Source organism: Ambystoma mexicanum, chromosome 2q, assembly GCF_040938575.1.
Source record: "Ambystoma mexicanum isolate Mex_15411 chromosome 2q, UKY_AmexF1_1, whole genome shotgun sequence".
NCBI lineage: Eukaryota > Metazoa > Chordata > Amphibia > Caudata > Ambystomatidae > Ambystoma > Ambystoma mexicanum.
The window spans coordinates 396547052-396562521 of record NC_090924.1 but is presented as its reverse complement, the minus strand read 5'-3'; the positions used below and the strand labels follow the sequence as shown (position 1 = coordinate 396562521).

At 48.7% G+C, this 15470-nt stretch overlaps 1 protein-coding gene across 5 annotated transcripts in view; it reads right to left on the bottom strand.

Annotated features, from left to right (window-relative positions):
- The window catches only part of LOC138569439 (cyclin-dependent kinase 16-like), a 381119-nt gene that overhangs the window by 178220 nt on the left and 187429 nt on the right, over window positions 1-15470 (bottom strand). For all 5 annotated transcript variants that reach the window (XM_069647411.1, XM_069647410.1, XM_069647413.1 and 2 more), the window contains 3 exons: window positions 12969-13063; window positions 11690-11752; window positions 8687-8810 (listed from right to left, as the gene is read on the bottom strand). In XM_069647411.1, coding sequence (XP_069503512.1) covers window positions 8687-8810; window positions 11690-11752; window positions 12969-13063 — 282 coding nt within the window. The remainder of the gene's footprint in view (window positions 1-8686; window positions 8811-11689; window positions 11753-12968; window positions 13064-15470) is intronic.

The following is a 15470-nucleotide window of genomic DNA, read 5'->3' as shown; positions in this document are numbered from 1 at the left end:
TTCTTCTTACGCTCCCGCAAGGCCTTCGATGTAAGCGACTGGCAGTCGACAGTCATCCGTATCGTGGTCCTCCCCGAGGCACCAGAGGCAAGCGTCGTGCGTGTCCGTCAACGACATATTGGACCCGCAAACCCGACACTTCTTAAAACCCGACCGCGGGGTGGAAGAAGCCAAAGACATCATTGACTACACAAAAGAACAGGTTCGAAGAACCGAAAGAACAGGATTCAGTAGAACCGAGGTGCGCCGAGATCTCCGAAGCGAACACGTTCGCGGAAAAAACGGAACTGAGGCTATGGGCGTTGTGCGTCCTACTTATAACATCCGGTGACGTAGGCTCGACGGAGGCCCTCGAGGAGAGCGTATCTACGCCATCGACACAGGACGCAGAAAATTTTCCAAAGCAGCACAGCTGTGGCGATTGCTGTCATAGATATGGAATACATCGGAGGACCCAAACCCCTCGAAAAAGGGGATACTAAGTAACCCCTCGAACACTCTATGTAAGATAGTGTGTGCTGTGTGTACAAAGAGAAGGGAATAGTTTCTTACCTGTAACTCCATTTCTCCAGCATTGGTATCTTTCATGGATTCACATGCTTAGAATATTCCCCGTCGTCAGACTGGGACCCTCGGTACACATATATAGCCTTTTCCTATAGGAAAACTTCTGACACTTTTGTGTCCTATCTACGTCCTTTTAGGACCCGCCTACGCATGCTCCGTAGGCTGTCCCAGTATAAGAGGCCCGCCCCCGCGGCTCCCCTTCAGATTTCAGCCCCTCCAAAGTAGGAAGGGTCAAACCTATCAAGCATTTACATTGCATTCCGGGGAGGCTGGCGGGCGCATGCCTGGCATATGTCCGTTAGCGGAATTCCTGCCCATAATGCTGCTGAGGAGGACGTTGATCTTGTGGAATGGGCTCTAGGATGCCCTTGCAGCGGCCTTCTGGCCTTGGAGTGGCAAAACGCAATCGTCGACGAGACCCATCAAGCCAATCCTTGCTTAGAAATTGCTTTTCCTCTCGTCGACGGACCATATGCGATGAACAGTTGTCGAGTAGACCGGAGTTCCTGTGTATGATGTAGGTAACATTTTAGGGCCCTCTTAACGTCCAAGGTATGAAGAGCTTTTTCTGCTGCCGATGATGGGGTCGCGAAGAAAGTAGGGAGAACAATGGACGAGTGTTTGTGATACACTGTAGGAAATTTTGGGACGAACGTAGGATTAGTTGCCAGAACCACCTTGTCTTTAAAGAATCTTAGGTATGGCGGGTCTACGACCAACGCTTGCAGTTCCGAGATTCTTCTAGCTGATGTGATGGCAATTAAGAATGCCAACTTCCACGATATGAATTTCATGTCCGACGTGGCCATAGGCTCAAAGGGTGGTTTCATTAAGCCTGCCAACACTATGTTGAGACTCCATGTTGGTGGGAAAGGTTTTACCGGGGGAAAAGTTCGAAATAAACCCCTCATGAAGTGTTTCACAAGTCTGTCGCTGAATAGAGGAGACGACTGTCTCTTCCTCGTGAACCTAGAGATGGCCGCCAGGTGCACCTTTATCGATGTGAAAGATAAACCCCCCCTCTGCCAAGAGAAGCAGGTATGGTAGAACTTGCTCCGGAGTCACCTTCAACGGATGTAGGCCTTGTTGTCCTCGACACCATTCACAGAACCTCCGCCACTTATAGGTGTAAGATTTGTTGGTAGAAGGGGCCCGAGCCGCTTGCAGAATTTTCTGACAATCCTCCGAAACGTCTAAGGTACCGAACTCCGAAAAGTCAGGAACCAGGCTGTAAGGTTGAGACTGTCCGGGTCGTGATGCCACACCGTGCCTTTGTCCCGGGACAGTAGGTTCGGGACTCTCGGAAACGCTATTGGATGTTCCAGTGACAGGTGAAGCAGGTTGGAAAACCACTGTTGCCGCGACCAGTACGGTGCCACTAGAATTACCCGGCAACTGTACCTGCGTATCCACTGTACTGTCCTCCGTATGAGGGGAAACGGAGGAAAAGCATAAAGGAACTTGTCCGTCCATTGGAAGGAGAATGCCTCCCCCATGGAACCCTCCTGTGGCCATCTGCTTGCGAATTGCTCGCATTTCTTGTTTTCCTTGGTTGCGAAAACGTCCAGTGGGGGGTGACCCCATTTCTCAAAAACTTTCATCAGCTGAACTGTGTCCATTGCCCATTCGTGTATCTGGGCCATCCTTCTGCTGAGGGAATCTGCTTGCGAATTCCTCACTCCCGGGAGATGGTGAGCCACGATGGAAATCTCGTGCTTTAATGCCCAATGCCATACTTTCTGGGCCTCTATGGAAAGAGTCCTTGATTGTGTCTCTCTTTGTTTTCTCAAATAAAACATGGCCATCGTATTGTCCGTCAGCACTCGTACTCTCGATTCCTTGATGTGTGGTAGGAACGCCTTCAAGGCCCATCGTACTGCTCTGAGCTCTAACACGTTTACGTGTAGGAGTGACTCCGTTTGAGACCAACGACCTTGCGTTTGAAGAGTGCCCATGTGAGCTCCCCATCCGGTTAGGGACGCATCCGTAGCTATGGTTCGCTGGAAATCCGGTTCCTGTATGGGTACACCGTTCAGATTGTGGACACTCTGCCACCACTGAAGGGTCCAAAGCAGTTTGTCGTCGTTGATGGTTATCTTGTCTGACCACGATCCTTGGGCCTGTGTCCGCCGGTCCGCGAGGAATTCCTGAACTGGCCTCATGAATAGGCGACAGTTTGCCACCAGATGGATGCAGGATGCCATGGCTCCTAGGACCGAAACGTATTTCCTCACTGAGAGCCTGGTGTTTTGCCGTAGTCGGCTCGCCAGTTGATTGAGTTTTGAGGTTCTGTCGAGGGAAGGCTTCACTAGCCCCGACTGGGTCTCGAACTGTGCCCCCAGGAACACCAACGTTCTTGATGGCCGCAGAGAGGATTTTTCGAAGTTTATGGCAAATCCCAGCTGTTGTAGAAGCTGCATGGTGGCTTGCAAACTTGTGTTGGTCGACGCTGGGGAGGATCCCCTTACCAGCCATTCGTCGAGGTATGGGTATACGTGGTGGCCTTGCTTCCTTAGCCAGGCCGCTACTGGGGCCAGGCATTTCGTGAACGTTCTGGGGGAGGTCTTGAGCCCAAAGGGAAGAACCGTGAACTGGTAGTGAGTCCGCCCTATCACAAACCTCAGGAACTTCCTGTGTTTCCGACACATTGGAATATGGAAGTACCCGTCCTGTAAATCCAGGGACGCTAGAAAATCCCCTTCTTGAACGGCTCGGATCACTTCTTGCAGCATGAGCATTTTGAATTTTAGGCTCTTTAAAGACTTGTTGAGATCGTGTAAGTCTAGAATGGGACGCCATTTGCCGTTCGGCTTTTTTACGACGAAGTATCTTGAGCAGACTCCTTGACCTTTCTGTGATGTTGGAACTAATTCTATCACGCCCTTTGCTAACATGAGTGTTACCTCTTGTTGCAGTACCCTCAGATGGGAATGAGCGGTGAACGCAGGTGGAATGTGCGGAGGGCTGTGCTTGAATTGTAGAGAATGCCCGTTCCTTATTGTGTCCAGCACCCATTGATCCGTCGTTATTCGTTCCCATTCGACGACATAGGCTGATACTCTTCCCCCCAGAACGGTGTGTTGTTCGTCATTGCTGATATTTATTTTGCTGGTCTCTCGACGACGACGGATAGGATGGTCTCTTCCTGGACGTCTGGAAGTTCCGGCGTCGGTTTGCAGTTTGGGACGCACGCCTGTATCCCTGGGAGGGGTAAGCCGACCTACCAAAGGATCTGTCTCCTGACACAGAGAATCTAGAATTACCTGAAGCCCCTCTAAAGGGACGAAAAGACTTGTAGCTTCGGCCACTCTGGAGGGCACCCAATGAACGTGCCGTGTCCGAGTCCTCTTTCATTCCCTTTAGGGCCTCGTCTACCTTCTCTCCGAATAGAAGGTCTCCCTCAAAGGGCATATTTAATACTTTGTATTGTACACCTGGCCTGAAGTAGGTACACTTAGCCATGGATGTCGTCGTAACACGACCCCATTATTGACTTGCTTAAAGCCCGACTCAGCGAGGTCAACCGCGATGTTTACTGCGTGATTGTAGGCTTCCTCACCCTCTCGGACAAGTAACATCGCTGCCTTCCTATGCTCTTCCGGAAGATGATCTAGCAACGGAGCCAGCCTGTGCCACATTTCTCTGTCGTATCTGGCTACAATAGCCAGAGAGTTTGCGGCCTTTACGGTAGTTGCTCCCACGGATAGCACTTTTTTGCCGAAGGCATCCTGACGTCTTGCCTCGTTTTCAGGCGAAGTCGTGCACTTGTGCTGGGCCTTCGCTTTCCTCGCCGCTGCCGCCGACACCACCGATTCAGGCGTTGGTTGGGAGGATAAGCACTTGGGGGTAGACTCTGGAGCCTTAAACTTTTTCTCAAGGCGTCCTTTTACCGCCGGCTCCGAAAAGGGGTGACGCATTGTCTGCAAACCCTCCTTCCACACGTGGTCTAGTATGGGTATTGAGAACACGGACCTCCTTCTCTTACCCATGTGGTCGAACAAAAAACAGTCCTTTTTCTGTTCTTCCTGGGACAAACCAAATTCCTTACAGGCCTTCTTCATCATAGAATGGAATGATGCAATATCGTCCGGGGGGGGGGGACGGGTGAGCTGGGCTTCTTGGGGTTTCTAACTCCACCTCTGACTCCCAGGTTGGATCCCTGGAGGGGGATGATGAGATATCCGACATGGCTCCCCTGTCAGACTCCGAATCTGGCAGCTCACCTTCCTCTTGGGGTGCCTGTGGTGCTAAGACTGGCGTGCGTAAGTGGACGGGACGGGCCCGGCTCGTCGACGGGTGACTGTGGCAGGTTTACCTGAGGTAGTCTCTGGTCCAACGACTGTACTAAAGACTGAAGCGTGGACAGAATCTCCAACGACAAAACAGATTGAGAATAGGGGCAGACACCGGAATTCCGGATCTCCTAGTCGACGACTTGTCAACCACTCGTAGCCCGAGGTCTGCCGGGCCAGCTATTGTCCCCCGAGGACAGCGACACAGCCTGTTCCTGCAGTAAAGTATCCGGAGGGATCAGATCAAAAACTTCAGGCCTCCAGGCTTCCTGTAGAACCTCCGTTGACGAGGCCACCGTCGCAGTCGTCGTGACGGTGGATACCACATGCGTCAGTGGTAGGGTGGAGGCCGATGACTGGACCTCCACCCTACCGGTGCTGTGTGTCACAATGTAAAAAAAATGATGCCTATGGAGTTTGTCAAGACTCCAAAACCAAAAGAGAACCAGAGTTCAAATCAAATAAAAATGCATGAGGGTGTGGGAAAAATAGTCTCACTCTCTTCAGGATCAAAATTAAAAGTCCTAAAGTCCAGCTAAAGAGCTGGGGCTCTGGAATTAACACAGAAATGAGAATTCTACCCAGCATTTCCCAAATGAGAAAATTTGAAGGCTAAATGACATAATCGACTTGGCACACAGTGGCACTATTTAATCCAGTTTGTTTTAAAGAAGTATGCATACTAGCACTGCCTTAACTGGAGTGCATGCTCCTATAACGTTCTCCTGTAATCATGGTACAGCAGGAGTCTGCAAACTTCGGCTCTGCAGATATGTTGGACTACAAATCCCATAATCCCTTACCATTACCTATGGTTGTGGTTGATGAAAGCTGTAATCCAAAACATCAGGTGAGCCAAAGATTGCAGACCCTTGCCCTACAGCCTGCAAACATTGATATGGATATCGGTCAACGAAAAATGACTGCAGGGGTGAAAAGAAGAGCTCTCTTAATGGAAGTCTGCAGGCAACAATCTGACATTTGAATGTTGTTTTCGATTAAAAAGAAAACTTTTAAAAGTTCAATTGTGCATAATTTAATTCGACCAAAAAAAAAAAAATCAAGCAAAGGCACCTCCTTTTTATGAATCATAAAGCTGTGCGCCAGAATCTGCAACACACTTCAACAGGGCATAACGTGAAATAAAAACAAAGAAAAGGGTTTTTTTCTCAATGTAATAAAGAAACTGCCTTTGGATTTCTGAATTCACTGCCTCGCATTTGATGGGCTTCCACCGGGTTGGCTTTTTGAGCCCAAACGTCGAAAATCAATTTTTCAAAAAGCTCTCCGTTTAAATCGTTTTTTTTGCGATGCAGATGCATTCACTTCTCAAAACGTCTAACTTACAATTTATTTAGTGTGAAAAGCATCTACTTTGACTCCTACTTTGCACAAAAAAACAGGCTCTGCAAAAGAACCTACGTGTTCTCGGAGCAAGCTTGCACGGTTTAAAAGGATGGTTTTCATAGCAAATGCTGGTCGTGTCTTGCAGAAGATGGCCCCTTTAAGCATTTTTTGTGAAGTTGTAAATTCACTAAAAACATTCTGGAATCAAGTTTGGAACATTTTTTAGCTCGTCTTCGAAGGTCATGTTCTCTTACTCCGGGCACCAACACACTCGGAGGCCTTACCCTCGAGTCCAGTTGATAGCTAGTCCTATCTTCCGCTTGACCGCTTAGTTTCAGTTTCTATTCTGCCAATTGGAAGCACTTCAAAAGGTCAGTGCTCGGTCTTGGTGGAGTGGCAAGTGACAGGTCTCATTTCCACAGATTAGAAAAATGCCTACACATTGGTGAAACAGGATATTAAGCAATGTGCTTTTTGTGGACCATTTCTTGAATCCTAGTTCTGCGATCGCTCCTTCTCCTCTTGATTTACATTCCTACCTGAGGATGTCGCTAAACCCTCCTGAACAGGTTCTACTTCTTGCTAGTTTACCCAGAACTTAGTTTTGTGCCTCTATTTTAGTAGGCTTCACTTATGCACGTTTTTCCTATGACAAACCTGCTATATTATTGATTAAACCAATCCAACAACGACCCAATGCTATATGGGCTATTGGCTAGTACAAGGGCCACACTCCCCCTTTCCCTCAGGTGCATCCACTCCCTTGTGTATTCTATGAGTGCTAAAGTATTTTTCTGCCTTTTATCGGGTGATTCTATATCCTTATTGTTGAAACTAAGCCTACGTTAGTTACTCAATTACCCCCCAAGACATGGGTATGCAACCTTTGCCTCTCCACATGTTTTGGACTACAACTCCCATCAGCTCTATCCAGCATAGTCAATAGTCAGGGATTATGGGAGTCGTAGTCCAAAAAGTCACCAAAAACAAAATCGGTATAAACACAGGTTGCAGACTTTTGCTCCAAGACCCATTTAATGAATGTTATTTTTAGGATTATTTCTATCTTCATAGTGCTCTGCTCCATTAGAGATTACTTTCTTATTTTGAGCCTACATATCCACAGTTTGTTCTTTACTGAGATGGACAATTTTCTTGTTGGGGATCAATGTCGATTTGATTGCATTTTCAAGTCGCATTTTACTAATTTTAGAATACTTTGTATTGTAGCCCTTGATTCAAATAAAGTATTTGTATAAGTTTTGAGGCTTCTTCTATAAACACAAAATCAGTACACTGGCGGTGGGAGTGCCATAATGAAGCAGCTGCTCTTACGTATTGTGGGGCCGGCAGCGGTCACACGGCCAGCCTCACAGGTGCTGGGCGGGCCCAGCACCATGTTGATGTTCCAGGGTCACTCTGATTTACTGGTGTTGCAGGTTAAGACCCTGTGAGGCTTCAGGGACACAGCCTTGGTGCCGGAGCACCTTGGATGCGGCAGCATCCTTGTTGGGGGGTGCCTGGGCTGGACTCGGTGCCCAGACCAGCAAGGACCTGAAGGACACACAATGTGCGGGCCTGCACGTCCGTGATCACACAGTATAAGCCTGCAGGCCCAAAGTGAGAGACAGAGACAACAGGAGTTCTATAGTTGGAATCTGCAGCCCTTCTGTTGCACGTGCCTGCAGGGGATCCTTTTATTAGCTTGGGCCATGGCACAATCATGGGATATCTTAAAAGGGCAATACACTTGGTAGGGACACATCACGTTAAAAGGGCAATATACTTCGGAGGGTCACGCAGCACTATGGACCTAGCAACCAGTCAACAAGCAGGAATGGTGTCCGGGTCTACCAACCTTTTCAGTTGAAAGGGCCCTCTAGGTGACTCCCAGAAACTGCCTTATAACACGCCAATATATTGCTTTCTATATTACTTACGTTGTAGGGCTTCAGCTGTGCACCTTGCAGTGCTCGACCTTACAAGCTGTGCTTGTTGGAGCCTTTGCAGCCCGCACTTCCCTCGGGTATACAGAAGTGCTATCAACTTGTTGCCTTTGAACACTGGTTCCTTCACATCTGCCACTTGCTAACAAAGAAGGATGTAAAGCTTTTTTGGTGGTCATTTACAGCCTGATTCATGGCATTATCTGCACGTAAAACGCACATTTGCGCGCCATTCAGCCCGAAAATCTGAGGTATAGGGATTTTCTGGCAGAATGGCATGCAAATCGGCGTTTTAGCTCTGCGCTAGCTGGCTATCGCTCTATAAGCAACCCCCCCCACCCATCATGTTGAAATGGGCCCCCACACATCTGCAGCCGGGTCGGTCGTCAATATATGGATAGAGGTAGACAAGACAGGCAGGCGACCCCTAGCACATTCTAAAATAAAAAGGCCATTATATCGCCAAGTTACTGGTTATATTCCACCCATTGCGGCTTAAATGCACAGGGAGAGAAGATGCCACGGCACACATACCAAAGTCAGCGAGCTTCAGCTCCCCCTTTTCATTGATGAGTAGATTCTGAGGCTTCAGGTCGCGGTGCAGCACCTTTCGTTGGTGGCAGTAGGCCAGGCCGCGCAGCAGCTGGAACAGGAAGAGCTGGCAAGACAAAAACAGAGGAGAGACTGTCAGACTGCCATCGCAGACTATCGCAGACTCATTTAACAGAATAGCTCTAAATTGGTGTATAGAACGTAAATCCAAAATAGCTGGTGGGCTGCGAGGGACGCTGTTGTAGGGCTAGGGTTAGAGGCATCGAGAGAGCAGACAAACAGGCAGGGTACCAGAACAGACAAAAGTGGGGTCCCAGAGGACTAAAACACATGTGAACAGGCAGCAACCCCTGCGTAGGCAAACGCAGGCCATATTTAAAGCACCAAAACGCTGTTCTGGTCATCCAGTCAGATGATGGCAACACGCCTCAGGCATACACACGTTCAACTGTTGCTTGCGTTTGCTATTCCTGTGGAAATTCAGCCTGCCGTTTAGAAAGTAGCGATTCTGGGTTTTATTTGATTTGTGCAACTTCTGTTTTTGTACTTCAGTGCAGCAAAAAGTATACCGTATACGGTAGTGTTTTTGGACAGCATAGCGCCTCCGCTTTTTCTGGGAATGTGGCTGGTGCCCCGTAGAACGACAGTCCGAGGACCAAATGCTCAAAACAACGATGCAGGCACATTTCCGGCGTGCCGCCACAGCTCAGCAACCGAAGCAACTGAACACAAACAGCCGACATCCCTTTGCAGGCAATCCCACAACACAGGCATGTGCTCGCTCGTGCAGAAGGGCTGCTCCGCAACAGGCCTTACTGTCCGAGAGAGCTGGGGAGCTCTACTCCGACCAGCTGGGATTAGGTGTGGCACTTCTAATATTAATAACTGAGGGGATGGCAAACAGCTGATTCTATTTTTTGTCCATTCCTCCGCACCCCCGCCCCTCGGGGCCTTCCAGAAGGCTAGATGAAGCCCAAGTAATCAGACAACAAGTCGGGCCCTTTCCTGCCCAGCACGCCCCTTTACACCCATGGCGGCCGAATGGAAGCGATTCTCCGGAGGGAGAGCTAGTGCCCTGGCTGTGGTCTTCATCTCGCTGATAGATTTTATCCATCAGCGGGGAATATTGGACTTGGTCTGTGTGGAGCTGTCACAGTAGGGCTGGTTTCACAGGGTCTTCGCAGCGATGGGAAGCGGTTAAAAGGGTTTGCACTGGCCTGGGGGAGCAGGTGGCCTTTTTTAATCGCTATTCAGAGGGTATTATTGTGAGAGGAGGCGTACACATGGTAGGGCCTGAGTGGTCACCCCCCCCCCCCAAAATCTGTAAATGCCCACTCAGCAGCGCTCTGTGGGCATTTACATAGCTTCATGTCACTGTGGTGGGACCAACTACATTAGCTTCAGGCCCCACTTGTTAGACAATCCTGGCCACGCCTCTTGTAACGACGTGGCCGCACACTGGGGCTCCGTTGTGTCAGCATGCTCGCACTCTGACCAGGATTACATTTAAGAGTAGTACTCGACTATTTTATTGCAGCATAAATCGTTTGTCCAGCAGCTAGCCACGTGTCCAGCCATTCCTAGCAGAGGTGCAGTAAAAACTGTTCCGGACTTTCTCCATCCCGAGGATCCACTACTTCCAGCTATGGCCAACACGGTTAAAGCAGTACTTGGGTCACTCTCCCACACGAATGGAGGTCACCATGGCAGCGCTTCCAGCTATGACTGGCAGGTGGCCTTGTAGGAATAGTACCTGTCCTCCCCCGCCCATAAATTGCGAAACCTATAGGCTCCATGTACCCTGGGGCAGAGGGGGCAGTTGTTCCGCCCCCTTTCTCCTTCAACAAAAGGGGCAGCAGTGCCAGTTTGACCATGTGGAGATTCGGCAAACAAACGATGTACTGAAGTGCAATGCCCTTCTAAATCACGGGAAACCGCAGGGGGTCGTGCTCCTTTCCTGCCAGAGGCGTAGCCCGGATTGTCTAGCAAATGGGGCCCGATGCTAATGTAGTTGGGCCCACTGCACTGACAAAAATATCTGTAAATACCCACACAGTGCTGCTGAGTGGGCATTTACAGATTTTGGGTGGGCCTTGCCCCTCAGGCCCTACCCTGCCTACACCTCTGTTTCCTGCTGGGCTCAAGCTAGGTGAAGAAGTGTTAGCATCCATCTTGCAAATTATGTGCTGGCCACTACCAGTTCGAAGTGGGAAGGGCACCTCATCAATGAACCCCGTGAGCCTTCATTTTTGGAGGGGGACAGGCCACAGCTGTATGCGGCAATGGAAGAAATACGGGACCGTAAAGCAGAATGCTGCGAAAACAGGCAGGTTAGGCGACTGTTATTGAGATGTTATTTGGACCTGCCCCCATGGCTCCCCTCCCCACACCTGCAGCTAAATTTGGGGTAAAATGTTTTGTTTCGACCTCTGGGTGGTTACATTGAACCCAGCTCGCTTGGTGTGGGAATAACTGCCCCATTGTAATCACATTTTAAAATAATAATAATAAAGTAGTTTTTTTTCTCCAACTGTGATCATCATGAATTGACAGCCATGGCGAAAACGACTTCACTCAGTACAACCACCACTGGCCAGCAGCGACTCCTCGGGCACAGGCAGGGACGTGTGCTATCGGGCAAAAGCCTCTACGAACCATCACACAGGGTCTTTCTCAGAGTGAGAAATATATTAGCTTCAAATATTCATCTTTGTTCCACAAACGCTCATAGATTTTACAAACCCTCTATCTCACTCACACACCACACTCTATTGGGAAACGTTTGATGGATAAACCAACCCTTTCAGGTCTAAAAATCAGTTTGCAACATTTCGTTAAGGGCGCAACAAGGGAGATACAAATCTGGGCCGTGGTTTTTTTTGGGGGGGGGGGGGGGGTAAGGTGGGTTATCCTGTATTCCTTGGCAAATACAGATCGCTCCAGATGAAACCTGGCCGCACGCTCGTCAGACCGCAGCGCCCTCACCTTGACGTTGTGCAGGTTGATGACGTTGCCGCAGTCGTCGAGATACTGCTTCAGGTCCTTGTCCTGAAAAGAGAGAACGAGGCAGCGAGTCAGGCACGCGGCAGTTACCCCGTAAACCGAGCGGCAGGCGGGAGGGCAGGGTCTGATGCTAGCCAATATTTCAAAGAGGAAAGTCTCCCGGAGTTCACAAATCCCCCACCAGAAACAGAACTGGGAATGCTGTAAACGCCCAGTTTATTATTTATAGGATTTTGCGGCGCTCATATGCAATTGCCAGAATTTGGGCAGTGCCCTAAAAGTCATAACGAAGACTGGAAAAAATAGCTAATCTTGACCGATATCCGATTTCAAATGAAAACAAACATCTTCCCACAATAACAGGATCACCAGAACTTGCTATTAAAAAGGGCCATTGAAGCATTTCTAACCAGCACACATCTTTGCAACTCTCTGAACCCATCACATGACGGCCATACAAAAAGGTTTGCTTTCTTTCCCACGCTCACCCCCACCTCGCCTAATCGTGATAGGGGCCATATCCATATATCTATTTGTATGGGCTTATCAAATTCCCCCGACGTATTTTCAGTAAGGGAAAGGATCACACACCTTCCCATATAATTCAAACATTTCATCTTTAACTTTGGTGCCAACCCTTTCCCAACTTTTCCAATGACTAGCCTCCAATCTCTCAGACCTCGGATGGACCTCCACATCTCAATGAAATGGACACACTGTTCATTCTGGGGGGGCGGGAGCGGGGAGTTAAGAGGGATCCATTATGCAATGCATCTCTGGCAAATAACCTGTGCTGGTATTTATTCTGTAGGTCATAGCTTCTGATAATGGGGTGCCTTCTCTTTAGCCCCCCCCCTCCCCTGCCCCCCCATGTGTGTCACATCTGGATTCAGGTCCTGCCTGGATCCCTTCCTCTTGGGGTGCAAATGCACGTGGGCTATGGAGGCCTCCAAGCTACGTGCCAACCACACATCAGCCATCACTCAGACAGACACTTTGGTGGAGAGCTTCGAGAACTGCACTATACTGTTGACCAACTGCTCCGAATGGACGGAGGAGACCAGGGGCAGGTTCAGGCAAGAACCATGCAATCTCGTATTAGCGTGTGGACCAAGCACAGTGGCCAGAGATGCCACAGGATGGGGTGGGGCTCAGGGAAGTGTAGAAAAAGACACATGCACCTCAGCATTATTGCAGTCTTACCCCTGGTCCAGAACTCTTTTTCACACTATCACAGGCTGTGCCATGAGTAGCAGCTTACCAGGTACTCGAAGACCAGGGTGAGGGATTTCTCTGTGTGGATGATGTCGTGCAGTGTCACAATGTTGGCATGCTTCAAATCCTTCAATAGGGACACTAGACGTAGATCAAAGAAAAACAAAATAGAGATTGAAGTTATCTTTAGGAATGTATCAGGGCTGTAGGATAACTGCAGAGACAAACTCCCCACAGATGGCCACCAAAAGCGTGGCTTTGAGCACAGGAACACTAACCAAGCCACGACTAACACCGGTTTACACCGGTTGCAGTCTTCCAGATCAGCGGCTAACCAGACCCAAAATGCTGTAGTTTATTAGATCTTGGGCTCTTTCCTATGGATAACATACTTCAAAGTTTCTCTGGAAAACCCACAGAAAGCAGATAGGAACTGGGTACTTCCAACCTGCGCCCATTAACATCAATGGTTTTGGATCAGCGTTTAACACCAACAAAAAACACCCATTTTTTGTTTTCATTTTATATTGCGAAGTGCAAGGCCACCAATAGCTGTAGATGGATGCCATACAAGACCACTTACATTGCATACTACCCATACAAAAACCAAAACACTTACCTTTGTAAGTACTTGTTTTTAACTGCACTCAAGGAACAAGATGCAAGGGCACACATTTGGCTTATTTTATTTATAACAGGAACTCATTTTTAAATCAGTCTTCTGAGAGTAAATGCCTCAGCTGTGCATGTAAATAACAGTGGCAGGACTTATACAACACAAACTTTGATGTTACTATATCGTAGAAGGACGTAGAAATCAAAAGAACAGACACTTCCAAGTTTTGGTGCCTTTTTCTCAGCACCAAAGAAGAACAAAAAGCTCTGGTTGGAAGCTGCTTGATCCCTTGGTCCTGGACTCTGGTGAGGGGATCTGGATGAAAATTTCCTGCTTCTGTAGGGTTCTCTGGGTGCCCATGAAGGGTTGGCCATATTCGTACTTCCGAAGACAATGCATAGATGGTCAGGGGTCCCCGGGCATTTGGATTCTGTAGCCTTGGAAAGTCACAGCTAGTCGGGGGTTGCGGCAAAATTAAGCTGGTCTCAAGGCTCGTTGATCCCACTAGCCCAAGGGAAGAAGTCTCCCCTTACGGGTCTTCCCAATCAAAATGAAAGCCTGGTCAGCACAGCTGCAGGGCTTCACCGGGCACTTCACGGTCCAGGAGAGTGCTGCTGGCGTCTCTTCACAATTGCGTCGGAAGTTGTCCTCCCGGTGGTCGATTATGCCTCTAGTCCCCAAAACTTCGCCTTTTAAGCAAGTTCCCATTCATTCACAGCCCTTGGGCTGTCAATCACCCAGCAGGGTGGCAGTCATACCTGACAGCCAGCCGGCCAATGAGAACTGGTTTCACTCAGGCACACCTAGAGACAAAGGACAGGGAAGTTTCGGGACCCTCCCTCACTTCCTGCCTTTCCAGACACACTGGATGGAGCATGGGCGGGCCCGCAAAATGCAGAAAGGACTCACACCTGATTCAAACAGACTAAAAGCCAAAAGGAAATAACTGACAAGAAATGGCAACAAAAAAAAAGACAGGGGTCATTTTGGGAAAATGGTCACTCTTGGGTGATGTAGTGCAGTTGAGAAATCAGCCTGCAGATACATGGCACAAAGGTAGTAAAAAAGAAACCACTGCCACCAGCTATTCAAGTTAGTTAGTGTAACAGAATGTTACAGGAGAGGTGGGATAATGAGTTACTATGTAATCCCCCCCCCCCCAGCACCTGCCATATGATGGTGTGCTAGATCCAAAAAATAAAGGGTAAGACAAAAGTCATCTTACTATTCTTGGGAACAGTAGTTCACCCAGAAAAACCATTTAATTTCTCAGTGACTCTTCACAAAAGGTGCTGTTTGTCACCATGCAAAAAGCAGATACCTATGGAAGTGTCGAAGTACGTAGAAGTACTGTTGACTGTGGAGAAGGCAGACGTGACTCGTTTTTCGCCCATTGGATTGAGGCTGGGTCGGATATCGTAACCGGCGTGTCTCCAGGAGTAGTGCTTTCACTGCAACGCCACGAGGATAGTGGCCATTTAAAAGTAACTAGCTCAAATGGAAATATTGAGGAGGCAGTGATTATCAAACCTGTGTGTGGACACAGGCTGGGGTGTGTGTGGTCTATCTAGTGACGCTGGATGCGAGTGAATTCATATGCTGTCCCGCCATTAAGCCCTTCCTTTATTTTTATGTCCCTCCTTTAGCTCACCTGCCTAACTGAGTAGACCCCGCCCACTAGAACTGCGAGTGACCCAACAAATACCCAGCAGCCAGCGCACCTTGCACGTGCATTGTGGAAGTACTGTTGACTGTTAACTGTGCGCGGCGGGCGGCTGCAAGTCTTTAGCACATAAGAGTGGTGGGAGTAAACACCCTGTCTATGAGAGACGAATAAGGTAACGATAAGGGCGAATGTTATAATTTGGTCTAAACTGTCAGAATTTGGCTGGGATTCTAACATATAGGGTAAAACGAGGAATAGAGCACCTT